This window comes from Gymnoscopelus microlampas (genome assembly GCF_963454915.1).
Source record: "Gymnoscopelus microlampas genome assembly, chromosome: 16".
Taxonomy (NCBI): domain Eukaryota; kingdom Metazoa; phylum Chordata; class Actinopteri; order Myctophiformes; family Myctophidae; genus Gymnoscopelus; species Gymnoscopelus microlampas.
Genome location: NC_139953.1, coordinates 45,725,878 through 45,748,284, shown reverse-complemented (window position 1 = coordinate 45,748,284; position 22,407 = coordinate 45,725,878). Strand labels below are relative to the sequence as shown.

The following is a 22,407-nucleotide window of genomic DNA, read 5'->3' as shown; positions in this document are numbered from 1 at the left end:
ATGATATTATAAAACATACATTAACCCCTTTAGCCCTATTTTATACATTTGAAAATAGCCGATCTACAAGTTCAAAGGATCTGCTATTTTCAAATATTTTTGTACTTTTACTTTTGGTACTTGAAGTACATTTTGATGCCAATACTTTTGTACTTTTACTCAAGTAAATTCATTCTGGACTTTAACTTGTAACAGAGTATTTCTATATTGCAGTATTGGTACTTTTACTCAAGTTAGTACTTTTCCCACCACTTTCCAGAGAGTGCCCTCCCTCATGGCTTTGTGAGTTTCATCACTCGAATGATTGATCTTTTTTTGCCTCCCTACATTGACCGGCTGGGTCACATGACCCTTGAGTACAACAGAAGAAGATTGTTTAACCCATTAAAACCAGGAAAGCATCTGTCATTTTAGATTTTAACCACTTTAAAGGGATTGTAGGCGAGTTCAGACATAATCAAAGAAAAAAACTGTCGTCAAACACCGCCCCTCCAGCAGTTCTTTTCCCTGACCACCAGGGGATGACGCAGGGCGGACTTTTTAAATGGACCATGCCCAAAATAGGTTGCCTTATGCGGATACAATTTGCGGAACTGCCCGCCCCTACGGTTCTCTGAATTTTTATTTTTAAATAGGCTCTTTCATGATAAATTCACCACATATATGAAGTTAAACAACTAAATTCTATCCAAACGATTTTTTAAAAGTACATTTTGTGCCTCAAAAAAGAAGTTTGAGAGCGTTTTAAAACCGAACGTAAAAAGTTCACACGGACGCGCACGGACGCGCACATGCGTGCGTTAATTTACGTACCGGACAAACGTAACATAAACATAAACAGTGGGGAAAATACGGATTTCAGACAGAGGACTGTGTTTCAATGCAGGAAAACACCCCAGCATCATTATATAGTGGCTGATAGAGGGGAGAAAATGCAAAATATATATATATAAATATTTTTTAAATTTAGGCTTAATGTTCCCTACAATCCCTTTAACCATTATCTTATACTTTGGCTATTCAAAAATAGATCTGCTATTCAAAAAGAAATAGCAGATATACAAGCTAATAGCTTGTATATCTTTTTTTTTTTTTTTTTTTTTTAATCATAACATTTGTAACTCAAATCTTTGCTTCTGGGGATTCTACAAATGTCTTCTAAATCCTAACATTATTATTTTTTTTAAACGTATGTTGCTATAATCAGTGGTTCTCAAACTTTTTCATGTCAAGGACCCCCAAAATTATATGTATTTGGTATTTATATACACGTTTGAATACAAATAAAATTGTTACACAACAGAGCACTGCATACTACAATATTGTTAATGTAATGCAACGCAATGTTTGAACATACAATGCTTACATGAAACTTACATTGGCAAAATGTATTACAAAATATGATAGTTCTATATGTTAATTAAGGTGTTTCATTACACATTTTTTGTAGATGTCTGAGGGAGACATTTGTTTCCACAGGTGCAAGCTGGAAATGAACTGATCTGGTCCTGTGACCTTTCACACTAGACACATGCAGTGGTGGGAAAAGTACTACGTTTTTTACTTAAGTAAAAGTATCAATGCCACAATGTAGACATACTCTGTTAAAAGGAAAAGTCCTGCATTTAAAAAAATGTGTGCAGGACATTAGTTATCTACAGGAGGCCATATAGCTGAGTGGTTTGTGAGCCCGCCTAGTGAACCAGGGCCCCTAGTTGTCCCAGGTATGATTCCAGGCCAGCAATGTAGTAGTAATGTTTCAACATACTCAGGTTTGAAATGATTCAATAATGTGTGCATGATGCCATTTATCTGCCTGCAATGCCTACTGTGATTTTGATTGAATACTTTATTAACAGTTTGCAGATTGTACAGAGATACAGAGATTGTTAAAAGGATAACAACAAAAAATACCTGGGGGCTTGTTTCCATTGTGGTCCTGTGTATTCAATTAATTAAGATGTTTTGAGTGAATCATGTGTCACCTATTTACATGCACCTGACTCAATCATCATCATCATCATCAAGGTGGCTTTTGTTATGAGTCTTTAACATTGATTGAAATGAACCCATGACTGCAGTTAATTAGAGGACAGCTGGGAGGAGGTGGGAGGAGGTGTTTCTCCACTCTAAGACAAAAGGTAGGTATTGCTACTTATACTCCTGCAACAACTCCTACAGTACATCAATACAACACACACTGTCCTGCTCAGTCAGTGCTCAGAGTCAGACAGACCACAGAACACAGAGACACACAGAGACAAGCAACGGTTATTATTTCAGTTCAACTTTCAGGCTGCACTCTTCTTCAAAGTGACCTTCTGAGAAAACATTGGAGTAGGATCCCAAATTACAGGTAAGAAAATATACTTATAATCATCTGAATTTGTTGGCTGTTTTCACATGAAGTAATTGAATTAGTAGGAGCCCATTCAAATGTCAGTAATTGTTATTGGTTAGCATTCTACTTAGTTTGTTCAGTGGTGGAAGAAGTACTGAGATTTGTTTTTTAACTGAAGTAAAGTAGCAATACCACAATAAAGTACAAGTTATACAACTCTGCAACTGTTACAGCCAGAGTCGTTTTAAGGCACAGTTAATGTTTTATGGAACCATTACATCGTAACATTTGGTTTTACAGTCAATCCTAAAGGTATATTATTTGTTGTATGATCACTATTATTCATATTTTAGTCATCAAGGAGGAATTTCACAGATATGTCTAACTCACTAAGCTTCAATTCTGTACTCTGTAAAACCTGGAACAGGAACCCAGATTTTTTTGCATTATTAGTGTATTAGTACTATTGCTGCTATTACTACGACGACGAATAACACTATACTAGTACAGTATAGTAATACTACAACTAGTACTATTGCCACTCATAATGATAACGCCGGAAGTGGCTCAGGAGGTAGAACGGCCGCTTGGGATCCAGTTTGATCCCGGGCTTCCCCAGAGTTAGTGTCAAAGTGTCCTTGAGCAAGACACTGAACCCCAATTGCTCCTGATGAGCAGGTTGTTACCTTACATGGTTTCCTCCGCCGTTGGTGTGTGAATGTGTGTTTGTGAATGGGTGAATGTTACACCCCTTGGATATATGTGCTACATAAAAGCATGTTGTACCTTGAACTCATTCACTCAATAGAAAAAAATAGAATAATAATTTATTGTTGTTGTTTTCTCTTCTAGTATTCCTGGAGTAACAGCCTCAGTGAACATTGCAGATAAGGGATTGTGACTGCAGACAAAATGGCTTCCTGTTTGACTCGTCTGGAAGAGGAGCTCATCTGTCCCGTGTGCCATGACATCTTTAAACATCCTGTTCTGCTGTCTTGCAGCCACAGCTTCTGCAAAGACTGTCTGCAGGAATGGTGGATGGAAAGATCAAATGAATGTCCTGTTTGTAAAGCAATATCCTCCAGTGACCATCCTCCTACTAACTTGATAGTGAAGAACCTGTGTGAGAACCTCTTGGAGAAGAAACGCCAGAGCGCCTCATCGGTGAGCTCAGAGGTCTCCTGTGTTGCACACGGGGAGAAGCTCAGGCTCTTCTGTCTGGACGATGAACAGCTGGTGTGTCTTGTGTGTCTGTATTCAGATATACACACCGGTCACAGGTTCTTACCTGTAGATGAAGCATCGGGGCGTTGTAAACAGAAAGTCCGGGAATCGCTGAATGCTTTAAAGGAGAAACTGGAGGACTTTGATGAAGTTAAAACAACTTACGACCTAACAGAAAATTATATCAAGGTTCAGGCCCAGAACACAGAGATGTTGATTAAGGAACAGTTTATGAACCTTCATCAGTTCCTTCAAGAGGAAGAGGAGGCTAGGATCTCTGCTCTGAGGGGGGAAGAGACACTGAAGAGTCAGGAGATAAAGGAGAGGATTGAGGAGCTGAACAGAGACATGGTGACCCTCTCAGATGCAATCCGTGCCGCCGAGGACCAGCTGAGAGCCGACGACCACGTCTCGTTCCTGCAGAACTACAAGACCACGATGGAAAGAGTCCAGCTCACCCCACACTGCCCTCAGCCAGTCTCAGGAGAACTGATAGACGAAGCTAAACATCTGGGCAACCTGGCCTTCAGAGTCTGGGACAAGATGAAGGACATTGTCTCTTACACTCCTGTGGTCCTGGACCCCAACACTGCCCATTCAGAATACATCCCGTCTGCTGATCTCACCAGTGTGAGACAGGGCTTCCAGCAGCTTCCTGACAGCCCAGAGAGGTTTGAGTGTGCCAGGGATCTGGCTTATGAGGGCTTTTACTCAGGGTCTCACAGCTGGGATGTTGAGGTTGGAGACAGTAGAGAGTGGGAAGTGGGTGTGATGGAAGAAGTGGGGGGTAAAATCTGGTTGCTGGTGTTCAGTCAGGGAGAGTTCAGTCAGGCTCAATACTCTGCATTCTGCTCAGCAGGAAATATTGTGACTGACACTGTTCTCTCAGTGAAGCAGAAACCCCAGACGATCAGAGTCCATTTGGACTGGAACAGAGGAGAGCTGTCCTTCTCTGATCTGGATTCTAACACAAACCTACACACCTTCACACACACTTTCACTGACACACTAGTGACCATCGTTGCTCTCAGGTAGAAACCTTGTATCTCCATATTTCAAATATTTTATTTTTAGAAAAACAGAAGAAGATCGTTAAAATAAACAACACAATCTCTTTAGCAAACGTCCAATGGATAAGAAATGACCACACCATGAAAACGTGCATATATTAAGATAAAGCTAAATACGTAAAATATTTACTGCCAAAATTTACATTTGTTACGTTTCCCCACTATGTATACTATGTATAACACATTTTAAACGTATGTGTCTTAAATGACGTTTTCTCATTACAATGAAATAAAGCTCCTTTGAACTGACTTGTGACATGCGTATACTTATGAATAATGACAATCTTCTTGAGATTATAAATCCCTTTTGATATGAAATCCAACTTCCCAGTAAATTGCAATATTGACACGTCATCATAGGTCACCAGGTCATTTAGTGCACTGGGTATTATCACTCATTGAGTTTAGTGACAAAAACATTTCATCACCTAAACATAACAAGTTTTCACATTCATGTTGTACTGCTGCACATTCCTTCTTATGTACATATGTTTGATAAAAATAAAATTGTAACACAACAGAGCGCTGCATACTACAATATTGTTAATGTAATACAAAGCAACGTTTGAACTAATAACATATACTTACAAGCAATATTTAAAACAGATATGATAGTTGTGAAACTGCGCACACACACTCCCTGGTGCCGGAGCAGAACCTCTGCTCCAAATGTTTCACATGGGCCTGTTATAGCGCCACCAGGACGCAGATTTTTGCAAAACAATTATTTTTTATATAGAGTACAGAAGTCCTGACGTCACTCGTTCATCCCCTGGATCGTAAAGTAATTTCGCCATGGAGAATAACATTGGGTCATCTTAGAATTGTCTCATATAAGAATTGTGGTCCAAAAATAAACAAACTGTCTCGGCGATATTGTCAGGGAGGTGACTCTGTATCGTTTATGATAGTCAGTCACTCATATTTGATACAGTCTGGAGAAAATTTAACTCATTTGCCGGAAGTAACATTAGCGTTTTCTCACCATCATTTGATGCTTCATATCCATAAGAGTCAAATCACCGGGATCATTTGTTTATTTTTGGAACACAGTTCTTATTTGACGCGATATTAAAGACGTCTATGGGAAGTCAGAATGGGGGTGAAAACCGCAACCCAAGTAGATTTCGTAAATTACGTCAGACTTCGGTGCTCTATTATTCCAGCAGAGTTTGTCCAAACATCACACATGCCAGTACACAGTATCTCTATAGTCATTAAGTGTGCTTTGTTTTGAACAAAATCCATCAAATCAACACAGCGTGCAATTGCCGTGAAACTTTGCACGCATATTGCCACTAGGCCATGGAAGAAATGCCACCATGCATTTATCAAATCGGCCTTCTGGTGGCGCTATAACAGGCCGATAACTGAACCAATCGGCATTAAACTTTGCACGCACACTCCCTAGAGGCCAAGAGAAAACCTCTGCCTTGCATTTTTCACATCGGCCAATTTTTGCAAAACACATTTCTCAATATTACTTCTACAGTATTTGTCCAAACATCCCGCAAATCGGTACACATTATCTGTATAGTCATGTGATCAACATGGACCTGTCTTATTCTAAGATTGGCATGTAAAGTTTGCAGGAGTGGCTTGTTTTGAACAAAATGTCTCAAATCATAAACGCAGAATCTGAATGCCGTGAAACTTGGCACGCACTTTCCCACTAGGCCGAGGAAGACATGCGACTCTTTTCATGTTGTCCTGTTATAGCGCCACCAGGAGGCCGAATTTTGTAAAAACACATTTGTTGATATTACTCTTACAGATTGTGTCTAAACAGCACGCAATTCGGCACACATTATTTCTATAGTCATGTGATCAAGACAGATCTGACCTGGCATAGACCTGTGCTCCGACGAGAACTTTTTTGAGTTCTATATGTTAATTCAGGTGTTTTATTAAATTATTTCTGTAGATTCTAGATTTTTTCAGAGGTGCAGCTGGAAATGAACTGACCTGGTCCTGTGACCTTTCACACTACAAGTACCTAAGATTCATATTACTTAAGTAAAAGTATCAATACCACAATTTAGAAATACTCTGTTACAAGCAAAAGTCCTGTATTCGAAAAACTTGAGTAAATGTACAAAACACTTAAAACTGCATTTGTATATAGCTATTAAAACTAGGTCTTAAAAATAGTTAACTGAAATAAATGAATAATTAACAAGGCAGCCATTCTGCAGTGTTAGGTGGTCAGATGGGAGATGCTGCTCCAGACACCGTTGAGAATCACTGCTGTAGAGCAGAGGTCTTCAACAGGGGGTCCGGCACCCTTAGGGGGTCCTCAGAGTTACTACAGGGGGTCCGCCAAATCTTTGTGTGACATAATTTATTTTTTTTACCTTAACCACTTGAACACTAGCATCCCTTTTCTGAGTAGAACTTTAGCCAAAAATAGCAGCTCTACAAGCTCACAACGCCTCGAGTTGCGAGGCGTTGTGAGCTTGTAGATCGGCTATTTTTGGCAAAGAGGCATAGGTGTGTGAGGGGAAAAAAGAGCAGACCACGTAAACAAAAAATGTTGAATCTGAAACACAATTTTATACGATATAGAGGGGGTCCCTGCCTCGTCTCTCTCTCAGCTAGGGGGTCCTTGGCCTGAAAACGTTGAAGACCCCTGCTGTAGATACTATAGATATAATGGATGGAGGACGTAGGCTTTTGGTTGCACATGTTTGAACATCATTTGATTTGGTAGCTATGTTAACTTTGCTGTCCGCAAGATTGCAATGAATCAATCTTTTGTGCAGGATGCTGTTTATCTGCAGGCGGCCATAGCTGAGTGGTTTGTGAGCCTGCCAAGTTAACCAGAGTCCCTATAATTGTCCCAGGTATGATTCTAAGCCAGCAATGTAGTAATGTTTGACCATACTCAAGTTTGAAATGATGCAATCATTTGTGCAGAATGCTATTTATCTGCCTGCAATACCAAGCGTAATTTTGATTGATTGATTGAATACTTTATTAACAGTTTGAAGATTGTACAGAGGTACGGTTTACAAAGATTATTAAAATAGTAACACAAACAAGCCCTGAGGGCTTGTTTCCATTGTGGTCCTGTGTATTCAATTCATTAAGATGTTTTGAGTGAATCATGTGCCACCTATTTAAATGCAGCTGACTCGATCATCATCATCATCATCATCATCAAGGTGGCTTTTGTTATGAGTCTTTAACATTGATTGAAATGAACCCATGACTGCAGTTAATTAGTGGAGAGCTGGGAGGAGGTGGGAGGAGGTGTTTCTCCACTCCAAGACAAAAGGGAGGTGTACTACTTATACTCCTGCAACAACTCCTACATCAACACAACACACACACTGTCCTGCTCAGTCAGTGCTCAGAGTCAGACAGACCACAGAACACAGAGGAACACAGAGATAAGCAACTGTTATTATTTCAGTTCAACTTTCAGGCTGCACTCTTCTTCGAAGTGACCTTCTGAGAAAACATTGGAGTAGGATCCTTAATTACAGGTGAGAAAATATAGTTTATAATATTCTGAGTTTGTTGACTGTTTTCAGATATACTGTAGTGATTGAATTAGTAACACGTTATAATGTAATATGTTCAATTGGAATAAAAAGCTGATGAGACTATAAGTTCTATGTCTCTGATGTAGGCCTACCAAGTTTTGACACACGTCATGTTGAACCACCAGAGATATATTGAGAGTTATGTTCTAGTCAGTGTGTAATGCATGTGGTACTCATTCACTCAATAACAACCACGATGATTAATTGTTGTCGTTTTCTCTTCCAGTATTCCTTGTGTAACAGCCTCAGTGAACACTGCAGGCCAGGGATTGTGACTGCAGACAAAATGGCATCACGTTTGGCTAGTCTGGAAGAGGAGCTCACCTGTCCCATGTGCCATGACATATTTAAACATCCTGTTCTGCTGTCATGCAGCCACAGCTTCTGCAAAGACTGTCTTAGCCCAGGCGTTTCGGGCCAGAATCGTGCACTTTACGATACAAGCATGAAATTTGGCACACAGTTTGAGCATGCCATAAGGAACATTTTTGGCTATAGGGCCATCGCAGATTTGTCCTGTGGTAACCATGGCAGCCATTTTCCAAAATGGCCTCCATCTGCTGTTATTTTACCAATAACTCAGGTGCTAGGCCACCTAGGATCTTGATTCTGGTGACTAATCCTACATTTTCAAGGATGAGGAATACAGCGGTACTATTTACAACATTCTACTACCTAACTACATATATCTGGCATTCAGTTAATTAAATAATAATAAACCCATCAAAATATGTAATGATGTAGTACAGTAGATGTTTTCAAACTGACACGTGAGAGTCAAGAATGCAGTACTCCACTGTTTCTTTTATTAGTAGTAGTATTGCATAATTATTTTCAATGGACTATAAGACACAACAAAGGCAGAGTACTCATGAGTCATAGCCTAATGGCATATAGACCAATTATTTGTTTACCAACATTGAGACTGGACGCACAGGTGATTGTTTCACGCAATCAATTCTCAACCTGTTGTTTTGGGGTGCGCTGATTTCAGCACACCCCAACCCCCTCTTGTGTGTTGGCTAGTGAGGCGCGTCCTAGCGAGACCTGATAGAATGGGTTTCATTGTGCGGATACTGGTTCCGCGCAGACTGGTTCTTATCAGTGTGACGTCGTCTGTTAAGGGGTCTATTCAATAAAGCCAGATAATCTACACAATGTTAGTTGCACAGTCCACCACAGTAGCAAAGGGCAGTACACTGAAGTGCTGCCTTAACACATCTGCATTGTCCACTGCATCCCTTTTTGCAACCACAGCGGAGGAGTTCCCGAAAGGCCAGGCTCGCTTCTGTGTGGTCCAGTGCACTTCCCATCCTCCTGTCAAAATTAGAATCAGCTTTATTGTCAGATCACAGGTTTACAAGTGTAAAGAAGTGGATTCAATTATTTGTATTCACCTGTATCCTTCCTCTTCCACCCCCATTCACCTGGGGATGGGAGTTCAGGGGCTGCAACCATCGCCTGTCCCCAACAGTGGCCAGCTTGGTAGGCTGCCCTCTTTGTATGTTGAATCAGTGCAGCTCGTGTTGGGGGGAGTCCATCAATTGTTCTGCCCTTCTGGGTGAATAGCTGCTTCCGTGCCCGTTCACTGATGCCTGGCCGCTAGTGCGGTCATAGAGCAATACCACAAAACGCTCCAGAGGCTCCATCCAGTCATCTATTTTGTCTGGGATGGCAGCTAAGGAACTGAAGGCACGTGTGACGTCACCATAGGTTTTCCAGGTCTCCCATGCCGTCTTCTTGCCTCTGCCTCCAAAAGATGACACTGTGTCACATCCAGTAAAGGCATGGAACATGGGTAAGGCTAAGCATCGATCTGGGCCTAATGCCCTTGCCATCTCATGAGCTGCTAAGTTGCGGAAACTTTTCCCAGTTCCACAAGCAACCCACAGCTTAGTCAAGTGGAGGCGTTGGGCTGACGTTACTGCCAGGACCAGCACATCCGTGTCTACTGTGCGTATTGTCACCTTGCTATACCCTTTCTTCACAGCATCTTCTAGGTGTAATATGACACGAGTATCAGCCTCCTCATGTACTGTAGTTAGTTAGGTAGTTACTAGCATGTTGTGAATAGTAGCACTGTTTTCCTCATCCTTGAAAATGTAGGATTAGTCACCAGAATCAAGATCCTAGGTGGTCTAGCACCTGAGTCATTGGTAAAATGACAGCAGGTGGTGGCCATTTTGAAAGATGGCTGCCATGGTTACCACAAGACAATTCTAAATAGTACCACTGTATTCCTCATACTTGAAAATGTAGGATTAGTCACCAGAATCAAGATCCTAGGTGGTCTAGCACCTGAGTTATTGGTAAAATAACAGCAGATGGAGACCATTTTGGAAAATGGCTGCCATGGTTACCACAGGACAAATCTGCGATGGCCCTATAGCCAAAAATGATCCTTATGGCATGCTCTAACTGTGTGCCAAATTTCATGCTTGTATCGTAAAGTGCACGATTCCATCAAAATATGGCCCGAAACGCCTGGACTACGGAAAGATCAAATGAATGTCCGGTTTGTAATGCAAGATCCTCCAGTGACCATCCTCCTACAAACCTGGTAGTGAAGAACCTGTGTGAGAACCTCTTGGAGGAGAAACGCCGGAGCGCTTCATCGGTGAGCTCAGAGGTCTCCTGTGTTGCACACGGGGAGAAGCTCAGGCTCTTCTGTCTGGACGATGAACAGCTGGTGTGTCTTGTGTGTCTGTATTCAGAAATACACACCGGTCACAGGTTCTTACCTGTAGACGAAGCATCGGGGCGTTGTAAACAGAAAGTCCGGGAATCGTTGAATGCCTTAAAGGAGAAACTGGAGGACTTTGATGAAGTTAAAACAACTTACGACCTAACAGAAAATTATATCAAGGTTCAGGCCCAGAACACAGAGATGCAGATTAAGGAACAGTTTATGAAACTTCATCAGTTCCTTCAAGAGGAAGAGGAGGCTAGGATCTCTGCTCTGAGGGGGGAAGAGACACTGAAGTGTCAGGAGATAAAGGAGAGGATTGAGGAGCTGAACAGAGACATGGTGACCCTCTCAGATGCAATCCGAGCCGCCGAGGACCAGCTGAGAGCCGATGACCACGTCTCGTTCCTGCAGAACTACAAGACCACGATGAAAAGAGTCCAGCTCACCCCACACTGCCCTCGGCCAGTCTCAGGAGAACTGATAGACGAGGCCAAGCATCTGGGCAACCTGGCCTTCAGAGTCTGGGACAATATGAAGGACATTGTCTCTTACACTCCTGTGGTCCTGGACCCCAATACTGCCCATCCAGAATACATCCCATCTGCTGATCTGACCAGTGTGAGACAGGGCTTCCAGCAGCTTCCTGACAGCCCAGAGCGGTTCGAGTGTGCCAGGGTTCAGGCTTATGAGGGCTTTTACTCAGGGTCTCACAGCTGGGATGTTGAGGTTGGAGACAGTAGTGAGTGGGAAGTGGGTGTGATGGAAGAAATGGGGGGTAAAATCTGGTTGCTGGTGTTCAGTCAGGGAGAGTTCAGTCAGGCTCAATACTCTGCATTCTGCTCAGCAGGAAATATTGTGACTGACACTGTTCTCTCAGTGAAGCAGAAACCCCAGACGATCAGAGTCCATTTGGACTTGAACAGAGGAGAGCTGTCCTTCTCTGATCTGGATTCTAACACAAACCTACACACCTTCACACACACTTTCACTGACACACTAGTGACCATCGTTGCTCTCAGGTAGAAACCTTGTATCTACATATTTCACATGTTTTTTATTTGTATAGTTTTTCATAAATTAACGCCATACTTGAACATACAAGAGTGTCTCACAAAAGTAATGAAATAGCAGGAGTCCGGCCTGATATGATGTGTTGGAACTCCTGTTCTCCCTTCATACGTTCACCTGTTGTTTTGATTTACTTGTCATTTTGTTGCCTGTCGTCTATTGTCAAACTATTTGGGTTGTTTGTGTTATTGAAAACATTTTACTCTAACTCCTTCAAATTAACTGTAATCCTAGCGGTTTGCATACTTTTGTCACTCGCACATATTAGTATGCAATATTGTAAAACATAAAATAAATACATGTACACCATGTTTGTCTCATTTGTTTGATGTTTAAGGTCATATTTACCCAGAAATATTTATATATATATATGTATATATATATTTCTTCTTTTTTTTACCGCTGTGAGTGTGCACCAAGGGGCCAGCTTCCGAGTTATAAATTGATGCTGTATAGGAAGTGACAGTTCATATGAATGGTCTGCAGTCTCGCTGTTTCACCCCTGATGCTGTCAGAAGCAATTAGGCTCCATTCAAGTGGATGGGTTTTTGCCGAACACTTTACACTTGATTTTATTACCTTAACTCTTTCATGACAGATTAAATACATAAATGAATCGCCCACTGCCAGCGATTTTTGGTTGTACTACCTTTTCAACTTGTCACAGAATATTTATATACAGTTTTATCGATCCCCTGACGGTTGCTAAATACAGAGAGAAAACAAAAAAGGCATCGTGACCCCCAGTAGCTTGTTACAGGCTGTTGGATATAGCTCGTCTCGTCAAAAATGCAGGGAGAAAAAAAGAAATAAAGTCACAGCCATTTCCCCAAATGTGCTAAGCAGGAAGGGAATGGTGGTGGAGATCTTTTGATCACGTGATCTACTGGATCTGTGTGACTTGAGGATGAAAATGGTCAGTCGTGTGTTAGACAACAGCACCATCTGGTGGAAAAGGTCTGGACCTTTGGGGGAAAAAAGTTGTAAGAGTCGTCCTAGGCAGTGAAAAAGAGTAAATAAACATTGTTATGAATACTATTATGCTTCAAGTCGCTAGTTTAAAGGAGCTACACCATGAACCTGAACTTTTCCTTCTTTTTTGTGTGTTTTTCCTCTCCACTACCTCTGTTCTATCCCCAAAATACCCAAGTATGAGCACTCAGGTTTTCACAGCATATCTGGGGTTTTACGTATATTGGGCTCAAAACTGATTTGCCCCCGATCTGTGACGTCACATAGCCTGGTAAAGCCCCTCCCTCCAGAAAATCTCATTGTCTCCGCCAGGCCGTAAGGCATGGCGAGAGAGTATGTTTTACCCTCCGTCCGTGTGTCCGTGTGTCCGTGTGTTACCACCAAATCTCCGGCACCGTTGGCCCGGTCGCTGCGAAACTGTGCACACACACTCCCTGGATGCCAATTCAGAACCTCTGCCTCAAATCTTTCACATGGGCCTGTTATAGCGCCACCAGGAGGCCGATTTGTGCAAAACCCATTTTTTCACATTATTCCTACAGTTTTTAACCAAACGTCATGCAAATCGGTACACAGTATCTCTATAGTCAGGGGTGCACATAACTGGTGCGCAGGTGCGCATGCGCACCCAAAATAAAAAATGCGCACCACATCAGGCGACGCGAGGCGCTTTTGCGCACCAACAGCTGGGACAGGAATTTCCAAGTTTCCATTTTCCTTTTATTTTTTAGCAAAACTAAAAAATAAAAGCCTGGAGATCGAGGCTAGGAATTTACTTCCTGAAGCCACACTCACACAATCACTCTAAAGCACCCGTCGGCCCCATGTACAGCCATTAGGCAGAGGGGTTGAGATATGACTCGCGTCGCCTCGCATCGCCTCGCATTGCCTCGCTGCGTGCACGAAGCCAGCAGCGGCTGTTAGAGGCACTCGTCACCGATGATGAACGCACCGTAATGGTGCAAAATATGCCGTGAACGTCCCAATCTGGCGGATAAAATCAGCGCAGCAGCACAGGGCACCAACCTTGGGGGCTTTGCCTTTATCTAACAGCGTGAGAAAAAAAACGGCGAAAATCGGCGGAATTTAGAAGCAGAGCGTCCTTTTTTTCTCGCCCCCCCCCCCCCCGTTGACAAAACTGTCCGGTGGGCACCGTGCTGAACCCCCCCCCCCCGTTGACAAAACTGTCCGAACTGAACCCCCCCCCCCCCCCCCCCCCCCCCCGTTGACAAAACGGGACGGGCGCCATGCGCACCAAGTCACATGTCCAGGTGCTCTTCTGCGTTCCAGACCTAAAAAGTTATGTGCACCCCTGTCTATAGTCATGTGATCAACCCTGATCTGTCCGATTTCCCATATTCCATCCTTATTGGTTAAGGTTGCCATCCAAAGTTTGCAGGATTGGTCCGTTTTGAACAAACTGCCTCAAACCATGAACGCAGCGTGCGATTTCCGTGAAATTTCACATGCACATTCCCACTAGGCCGAGGAAGAAATGCCACCCTTTTCACATTGGCCTGTTATAGCGCCACCAGCAGGTCTAATTTAGCAAAACACATTTTTGGAACAAAATGCTTCAAATCATGAATGCAGTGTCCGATTGCCGTGAACGACCTAAGAATAAATGGCACCCTTTTCACATTGGCCTATTATAGCGCCACCAGGAGGCCACAATAACGTATCTGACCTGGCGGAGACCTGTGCTCCGAGGAGCACTTTATCTAGTTTCCATTTGATTTCAGGAAGGAGTCTGGCGTGAAGGCTTATTTGGCTTTTTTTCGTCCTCCACCAAGTGGACGAGCCTATCAGTGTCCTTAGCCTGGTAAAGCCCCTCCTCGCTCATCGTTCTGTGATTGACAGCGAAAGTTGGCCAATCAGGTGGAGAATTCGAGTGAACCCGAATGGATCCGAGTGCACAAATGTGCACAAAAAGCATTGTGATGTGACGTGTGAGCTGGTAGATTCAAAGAAAAAGAAGAATTGTGAACATCTGTGAAAAATGTGGAAAAATCTTGGAAAGTTTGAACAACCATTTGGCCATTTGTGCCAGGCTAAATGTTTGCCATTTCACGTTTTCTTCAAAATACTCATTTTGCTAGTCCTCCTTTCAAATATTGTTCAAAAGTCACACAAATCGGTAGGCCTACATAATATCTCTGGGTCGGAGTCATGTGATGCAGATGTATCACTGCGTTAGCAGATTCCATTCCAATTGGCTATGGTTGTCTTCCAAATTGTGCGGATCCTACGCTAGGCAACCCGGCCTGGCGGAGATCTAGGTTCCGAGGAGCACACTTTTTAATAATAAACAGGCCCCTTTGATACGAAAATAACACACAGGAAAAGTGAAGGTAGGCTATGCCACTGCACCTACACAGACACCAGATACAGTGTAGTCATCATGATTACAGAATGTTGTTTCATGCCTATGACAATAGCTTGTAAATCAACGCAATTAGTTGATAGTAAATCGGCTTACAAATAATCAGATTTTCAATAACAACAGACCAGGATTGACAAATATGTGATTCGACAAATAGTACGACTATATCATTATCCTCAAGTAGTTTTCAGTGGTAAAGTATTCTGTCTGTAGGATTTATGTTAGTTGAAATAAGGTTGTATTCTGAGCCATATCTGACTAGTCTTGATATGACTCCATCTGGCCTCGATTGGACTCTCTCTGATTCATCCAGGACGTTCGTCTTCGTGGGCAGGATCTATGTTGGTTGAAATCGGGTGATATTCTAGGCCAGATCTGACTATTATAGTCTTGATTTGACTTGATCTGGCCCCAATCGAGACGTCACTGATTCGTCCAGTCCTGACCGTGCTTGCTAGGCTGTGTTCTGTATTACTATTTATGGATGTTTATAAAACGTTCAGGATCTAATCATTTGCTGTTATTGTTATTTGTTTTAAATGGATTTACACTTGAAAACATAAAAAGAAAAAACTAAAAACAAGCACATTAAAAGTATACTGTTAAGAAGTAAATTACTAATAGCATCCAGGAACATATTCATAAATAGTATACTTAAAAAGTATACTAAAGCTGACCTTAAGTATAATGTTTTTTTCAGTATACTTTTTCAGCCATATACTATAAATGCACTGATGAAAAGTGTACTTTTACGAAGTAGTAAGTGCAACTTCAATACAATATGCATTAACATACTTACAAAAATATATACTTGAGCATATTTTAAACTGTTTTTGTGAAAAGTATACTTTTAATAAGCACATTATAGTACATCTTAAAATAAGTTGATATTGAGGATAATTTGCTACAAATTTACTATAAAAGCACTTAAAATATAATAATTTAAGATATATTTAAAATTAAAGGTACTTAAGTTAAACAAAAATGTAACATTATGAATACACTTTTGTAAATTACATTTTCATTTAATTAAAATAAATGTTTTTGTTTAGCACACTTTCAACAAATTTGCTAAATTACAAATCAATTCATGTTCACATTTAATGTGCTTCGTAGAAATATATTTTGAATGCACCTAAAAACAAGTATATTACAAGTATAATGTTAAGAAGTAATTTACTAATATCATCCAGGAACATATTATATATAGTATACTTAAGATGTATACTAAAGCAAACTTTTTAAGTATAATACTTGATTGAATACTTGATTAATGCATGATTGATTGAATACTTTATTAACAGTTTGCAGATGTTTCCATTGTGGTCCTGTGTATTCAATTCATTAAGATGCTTTGAGTGAATCATGTGTCACCTATTTAAATGCAGCTGACTTAATCATCATCATCAATGTGACTTTTGTTATGAGTCTTTAACATTGAAATGAACCCATGACTGCAGTTAATTAGAGGAGAGCGGGAGGAGGTGTTTCTCCACTCCAAGACAAAAGGGAAGTATTGCTACTTATACTCCTGCCACAACTCCTACATGAACACAACACACTGTCCTGCTCAGTCAGTGCTCAGAGTCAGACAGACCACAGACCACAGAACACAGAGACACACAGAGACAAGCAACTGTTATTATTTCAGTTCAACTTTCAGGCTGCACTCTTCTTCAAAGTGACCTTCTGAGAAAACATTGGAGTAGGATCCTAAGTTACAGGTAAGAAAATATAGCTTATAATCTTCTGAATTTGTTGGCTGTTTTAACATGAAGTAATTGAATTAGTAACAAGCCCGTTCAATTGTTACTGCTTAGCATTCTACTTAGTTTGTTCAGTGGTGGAAGAAGTACTGAGATTAGTTTTTTAACTTAAGTAAAGTAGCAATACCACAATAAAGTACAAGTAATAATGTTATATATTCAATTGGAATAAAAAAAGCAATACATTCTATGTTTCTGATGTAGGCCTACCAAATTTTGACACAAGTCATATTGAACCATCAGAGACATATTGAGAGTTAGTGACAAAGTGATATAAGATATTATTCCTTGAGAATGTAGTTTTGTTATAACACAATCATAACAAAACGTTATGTAAAAGCAACTGTCACAGCTAGACTGATCATTTTGCAGGAACCTGGAGTTTTAGTAGTAGTGTATTAGTACTATTGCTGCTGCTGCTAATTCTAGCATGACAACAAATACTACTATATCAGTATTACAAGTAGTACTATTGCTACTCAAAATGTTAGGGAAGGCAGTGGCTCAGGAGTGTTGAAGTGCAAGACACTGAACCCTTAATTGCTTGCGATGAGCAGGTTGTTACCGTGCATGGTTCCGCCATATGTGTATTAATGTGTGAATGTAATGAGCCATGTACTCATTCACTCAATACAAAAGATAAATAATAACCATTTACTGTTGTTGTTTTCTCTTCTAGTATTCCTTGTGTAACAGCCTCAGTGAACATTGCAGACCAAGGAGTGTGACTGCAGACATAATGGCTTCCTATTTGACTCGTCTGGAAGAGGAGCTCATCTGTCCCATGTGCCATGACATCTTTAAACATCCTGTTCTGCTGTCATGCAGCCACAGCTTCTGCAAAGACTGTCTGCAGGAAAGGTGGATGGAAAGATCAAATGAATGTCCTGTTTGTAATACAAAATATTCCAGTGACCATCCTCCTACTAACTTGGTGTTGAAGAACCTTTGTGAGAACCTCTTGGAGGATAAACACCGGAGCGCCTCATCGGTGAGCTCAGAGGTCTTCTGTGTTGCACATGGGGAGAAGCTCAGGCTCTTCTGTCTGGACGATGAACAGGTGGTAGACGCAGCGCCGGGACGAAAAGTTCAGGAATCATTGAATGCTTTAAAGGAGAAACTAGATGACTTTGATGAAGTTAAAACAAAGTACGACCTAACAGAAAATCTCATCAAGGTTCATGCCCAGAACACAGAGATGCAGATTAAGGAACAGTTTAAGAACCTGTATCACTTCCTTCAAGAGGAAGAGAAGGCCAGGATCTGTGCTCTGAGGGAGGAAGAGACACTGAAGAGTCAGGAGATAAAGGAGAGGATTGAGAAGCTGAACAGAGACATGATGACCCTCTCAGATGCAATCCGAGCCGCAGAGGACCAGCTGAGAGCAGCCGACCTCGTCTCGTTCCTGCAGAACTACAAGACCACGATGGAAAGAGTCCAGCTCACCCTGCACTACCCTCAGCAAGTCTCAGGAGCACTGATAAACGAGGCCAAACACCTGGGCAACCTGACCTTCAGAGTCTGGGACAAGATGAAGGACATTGTCTCCTGCACTCCTGTGGTCCTGGACCCCAACACTGCACTTCCAGAAAACATCCTGTCTGCTGATCTGACCAGTGTGAGACAGGGCTTCCAGCAGCTTCCTGACAGCCCAGAGAAGTTTGAGTGTGCCAGGGATCTGGCTTATGAGGGCTTTAACTCGGGGTCTCACAGCTGGGATGTTGAGGTTGGAGACAATACTGAGTGGGAAGTGGGTGTGATGGAAGAAATGGGGGGTAAAATCTGGTTGCTGGTGTTCAGTCAGGGAGAGTTCAGTCAGGCTGAATACAGAGCATTCTGCTCAGTAGGAAATATTGTGACTGACACTGTTCTCTCAGTGAAGCAGAAACCCCGGAGGATCAGAGTCCAGTTGGACTGGAACAGAGGAGAGCTGTCCTTCTCTGATCTGGATTCTAACACAAACCTACACACCTTCACACACACTTTCACTGACACACTAGTGACTATCGTCACTGTCAGGTAGTAACCTTGTACTTCATCATACAGGAGTGTTGCACAAAAGTACTGAAAATAGCTGATGTACAAGCTCACATTATGACACAGGATTCAGGCCTGATATGACGGGTTGGAACTCCTGTTCTCCCTATTTTGTTTGACTTGTCATTTTGTTGCTTGTCGTCCACTGTCAAACTATATGTCAGTGTCCTCCTTCAGCGCACAAGAACCTGCTTTTACACTGTACGGGTCCTTTTTAGGGTCTTTGGACCTCCCTCTAACTCCTCGACCTATCCTGACACGGTGCCCCTTATGGGTGTCCTATGGGAATTGACACCTTCTTACGCCCACCCAAGAGCTTTTAGCTAAAATCATGGAACTTTCCAGAGAGTGCTCTTCCTCATCGCTTTGTGAGTTTCATCACTTGAATGACTGATCTTTCTTGCCTCTCTACAGTGACTGGCATGGGTCACATGACCCTTGAGAATAACAGAAGCAGTCAATTTCAACACCACAATTTCATTAGCAAACGTACAATGGATGAGTAATGACCACACCACGAAAACGTGCATAGATTAAGATTAAGCGAAATATGTAAAATATTTATTGCCAATATTTAAATTTGTTACGTTTCCCCACTATGTATATTATATATTCACATATTTAAACGCATGCATGTTAAGTGTTTGAAGTGACGTTTTCTCATGCCAATAAAAATAAAGCTCCTTTGAATTGAGTTGTGACGTAAATGTATGAATAATGACAATCCGGCACACTTCCCCTTCTTGAGATTATAATTCCCTTTTGATGTGGAATTTGTTGACCTCCCAACTTCCCAGTAAATGGCAACATTGACACGTCATAGGCCACCAGGTCATTTAGTGCACTGGGTATTATCACTCATTGAGTTTAGTGACAAAAACATTTAATCACCTAAACATAACAAGCTTTCACATTCATGTTGTGCGACCGCACATTCCTGCTAATGTACACATGTTTAATACAAAATGTTTTTTTTACACAACAGGAGTAGCATGTTTTGAAAAAAAAAATGCCTCAAATCATAAACGCAGCGTCTGATTGCCGTGAAACTTAGCATGCAAATTCCCACTAGGCCTAAGAAGACATGCCACCATTTTCATATTGTCCTGTTATAGCTCTACCAGGAGGCTGATGTTTGTTATACCATTTTTTAAATATTACACCTTCAGATTTTGTCCAAACAACACACAATTTGGTAGACATTATCTCTATAGTCATGTGATCAAGACAGATCGTCAGATTTTTCATATTCCATCCTTATTGGCTAATTTTGAACATTGCTGGCCCACAATAACCTACCATGACCTGGTGTAGACCTGTGCTCAGAAGATAGATGGAGATAGTTACAAGCAAAAGTCCTGCATTTGAAAAACGTGACTAAATGTACAAAACACATAACATTGCATTTATATCTAAGACAAGGTTTTACAAAATTAACTGAAATAAATTAATAATTAACACGCTAGCCATTCTGCAGTGTTAAGTGGTCAGATGGGTGAGGCTGCGAAGGCAGAGATTTGATCCAGACAACGTTGAGAATCACTGCTGTAGATATAATGAATGGAGGGCCTAGGCTTTTGGTTTCACATGTTTGGACATCAATTCATCTGCAGGAGTCCATAGCTGAGTGTTTTCTCGTTTTGTGCGCCAGCCTGGTGGTCCAGAGCCCCTGGTTGTCCCAGGTATGATTCCAGGCCAGGCCAGCAATGTAGTAATAATATTTGAACATAACAGTTTTGCAGATTGTACAGAGATACGGTTTGCAAAGATTGTAAAAATGATAACACAAAATACCTTGGGGCTTATTTCCATTGTGGTCCTGTGTATTCAATTCATTGATGCTTTGAGTGAATCATGTGTCACCTATTTACATGCAGCTGACTCAATCATCATCATGATCATCATCATCAAGGTGGCTTTTGTTATGAGTCTTTAACAATGAAGAGAAGCTCAGGCTCTTCTGTCTGGACGATGAACAGGTGGTAGACGCAGCGCCGGGACGAAAAGTTCAGGAATCATTGAATGCTTTAAAGGAGAAACTAGATGACTTTGATGAAGTTAAAACAAAGTACGACCTAACAGAAAATCTCATCAAGGTTCATGCCCAGAACACAGAGATGCAGATTAAGGAACAGTTTAAGAACCTGTATCACTTCCTTCAAGAGGAAGAGAAGGCCAGGATCTGTGCTCTGAGGGAGGAAGAGACACTGAAGAGTCAGGAGATAAAGGAGAGGATTGAGAAGCTGAACAGAGACATGATGACCCTCTCAGATGCAATCCGAGCCGCAGAGGACCAGCTGAGAGCAGCCGACCTCGTCTCGTTCCTGCAGAACTACAAGACCACGATGGAAAGAGTCCAGCTCACCCTGCACTACCCTCAGCCAGTCTCAGGAGCACTGATAAACGAGGCCAAACACCTGGGCAACCTGACCTTCAGAGTCTGGGACAAGATGAAGGACATTGTCTCCTGCACTCCTGTGGTCCTGGACCCCAACACTGCACTTCCAGAAAACATCCTGTCTGCTGATCTGACCAGTGTGAGACAGGGCTTCCAGCAGCTTCCTGACAGCCCAGAGAAGTTTGAGTGTGCCAGGGATCTGGCTTATGAGGGCTTTAACTCGGGGTCTCACAGCTGGGATGTTGAGGTTGGAGACAATACTGAGTGGGAAGTGGGTGTGATGGAAGAAATGGGGGGTAAAATCTGGTTGCTGGTGTTCAGTCAGGGAGAGTTCAGTCAGGCTGAATACAGAGCATTCTGCTCAGTAGGAAATATTGTGACTGACACTGTTCTCTCAGTGAAGCAGAAACCCCGGAGGATCAGAGTCCAGTTGGACTGGAACAGAGGAGAGCTGTCCTTCTCTGATCTGGATTCTAACACAAACCTACACACCTTCACACACACTTTCACTGACACACTAGTGACTATCGTCACTGTCAGGTAGTAACCTTGTACTTCATCATACAGGAGTGTTGCACAAAAGTACTGAAAATAGCTGATGTACAAGCTCACATTTTGACACAGGATTCAGGCCTGATATGACGGGTTGGAACTCCTGTTCTCCCTATTTTGTTTGACTTGTCATTTTGTTGCTTGTCGTCCACTGTCAAACTATATTTCAGTGTCCTCCTTCAGCGCACAAGAACCTGCTTTTACACTGTACGGGTCCTTTTTAGGGTCTTTGGACCTCCCTCTAACTCCTCGACCTATCCTGACACGGTGCCCCTTATGGGTGTCCTATGGGAATTGACACCTTCTTACGCCCACCCAAGAGCTTTTAGCTAAAATTATGGAACTTTCCAGAGAGTGCT

General features: G+C 41.8%; 2 protein-coding genes across 2 annotated transcripts; both read left to right on the top strand.

Moving 5' to 3' along the window:
- Positions 1–3,253: 3,253 nt before the first annotated feature.
- On the top strand, positions 3,254–4,600 carry LOC311063025 (E3 ubiquitin-protein ligase TRIM35-like; the record flags this gene model as incomplete). Its single annotated transcript, XM_084082241.1, has 1 exon — positions 3,254–4,600. The coding sequence occupies one exon, from the start codon at positions 3,254–3,256 to the stop codon at positions 4,598–4,600; it is 1,347 nt and encodes a 448-aa protein (XP_083938367.1).
- Positions 4,601–10,653: 6,053 nt separating this feature from the next.
- On the top strand, positions 10,654–11,895 carry LOC311063024 (E3 ubiquitin-protein ligase TRIM35-like; the record flags this gene model as incomplete). Its single annotated transcript, XM_084082240.1, has 1 exon — positions 10,654–11,895. The coding sequence occupies one exon, from the start codon at positions 10,654–10,656 to the stop codon at positions 11,893–11,895; it is 1,242 nt and encodes a 413-aa protein (XP_083938366.1).
- Between the last annotated feature and the right edge of the window lie 10,512 nt (positions 11,896–22,407).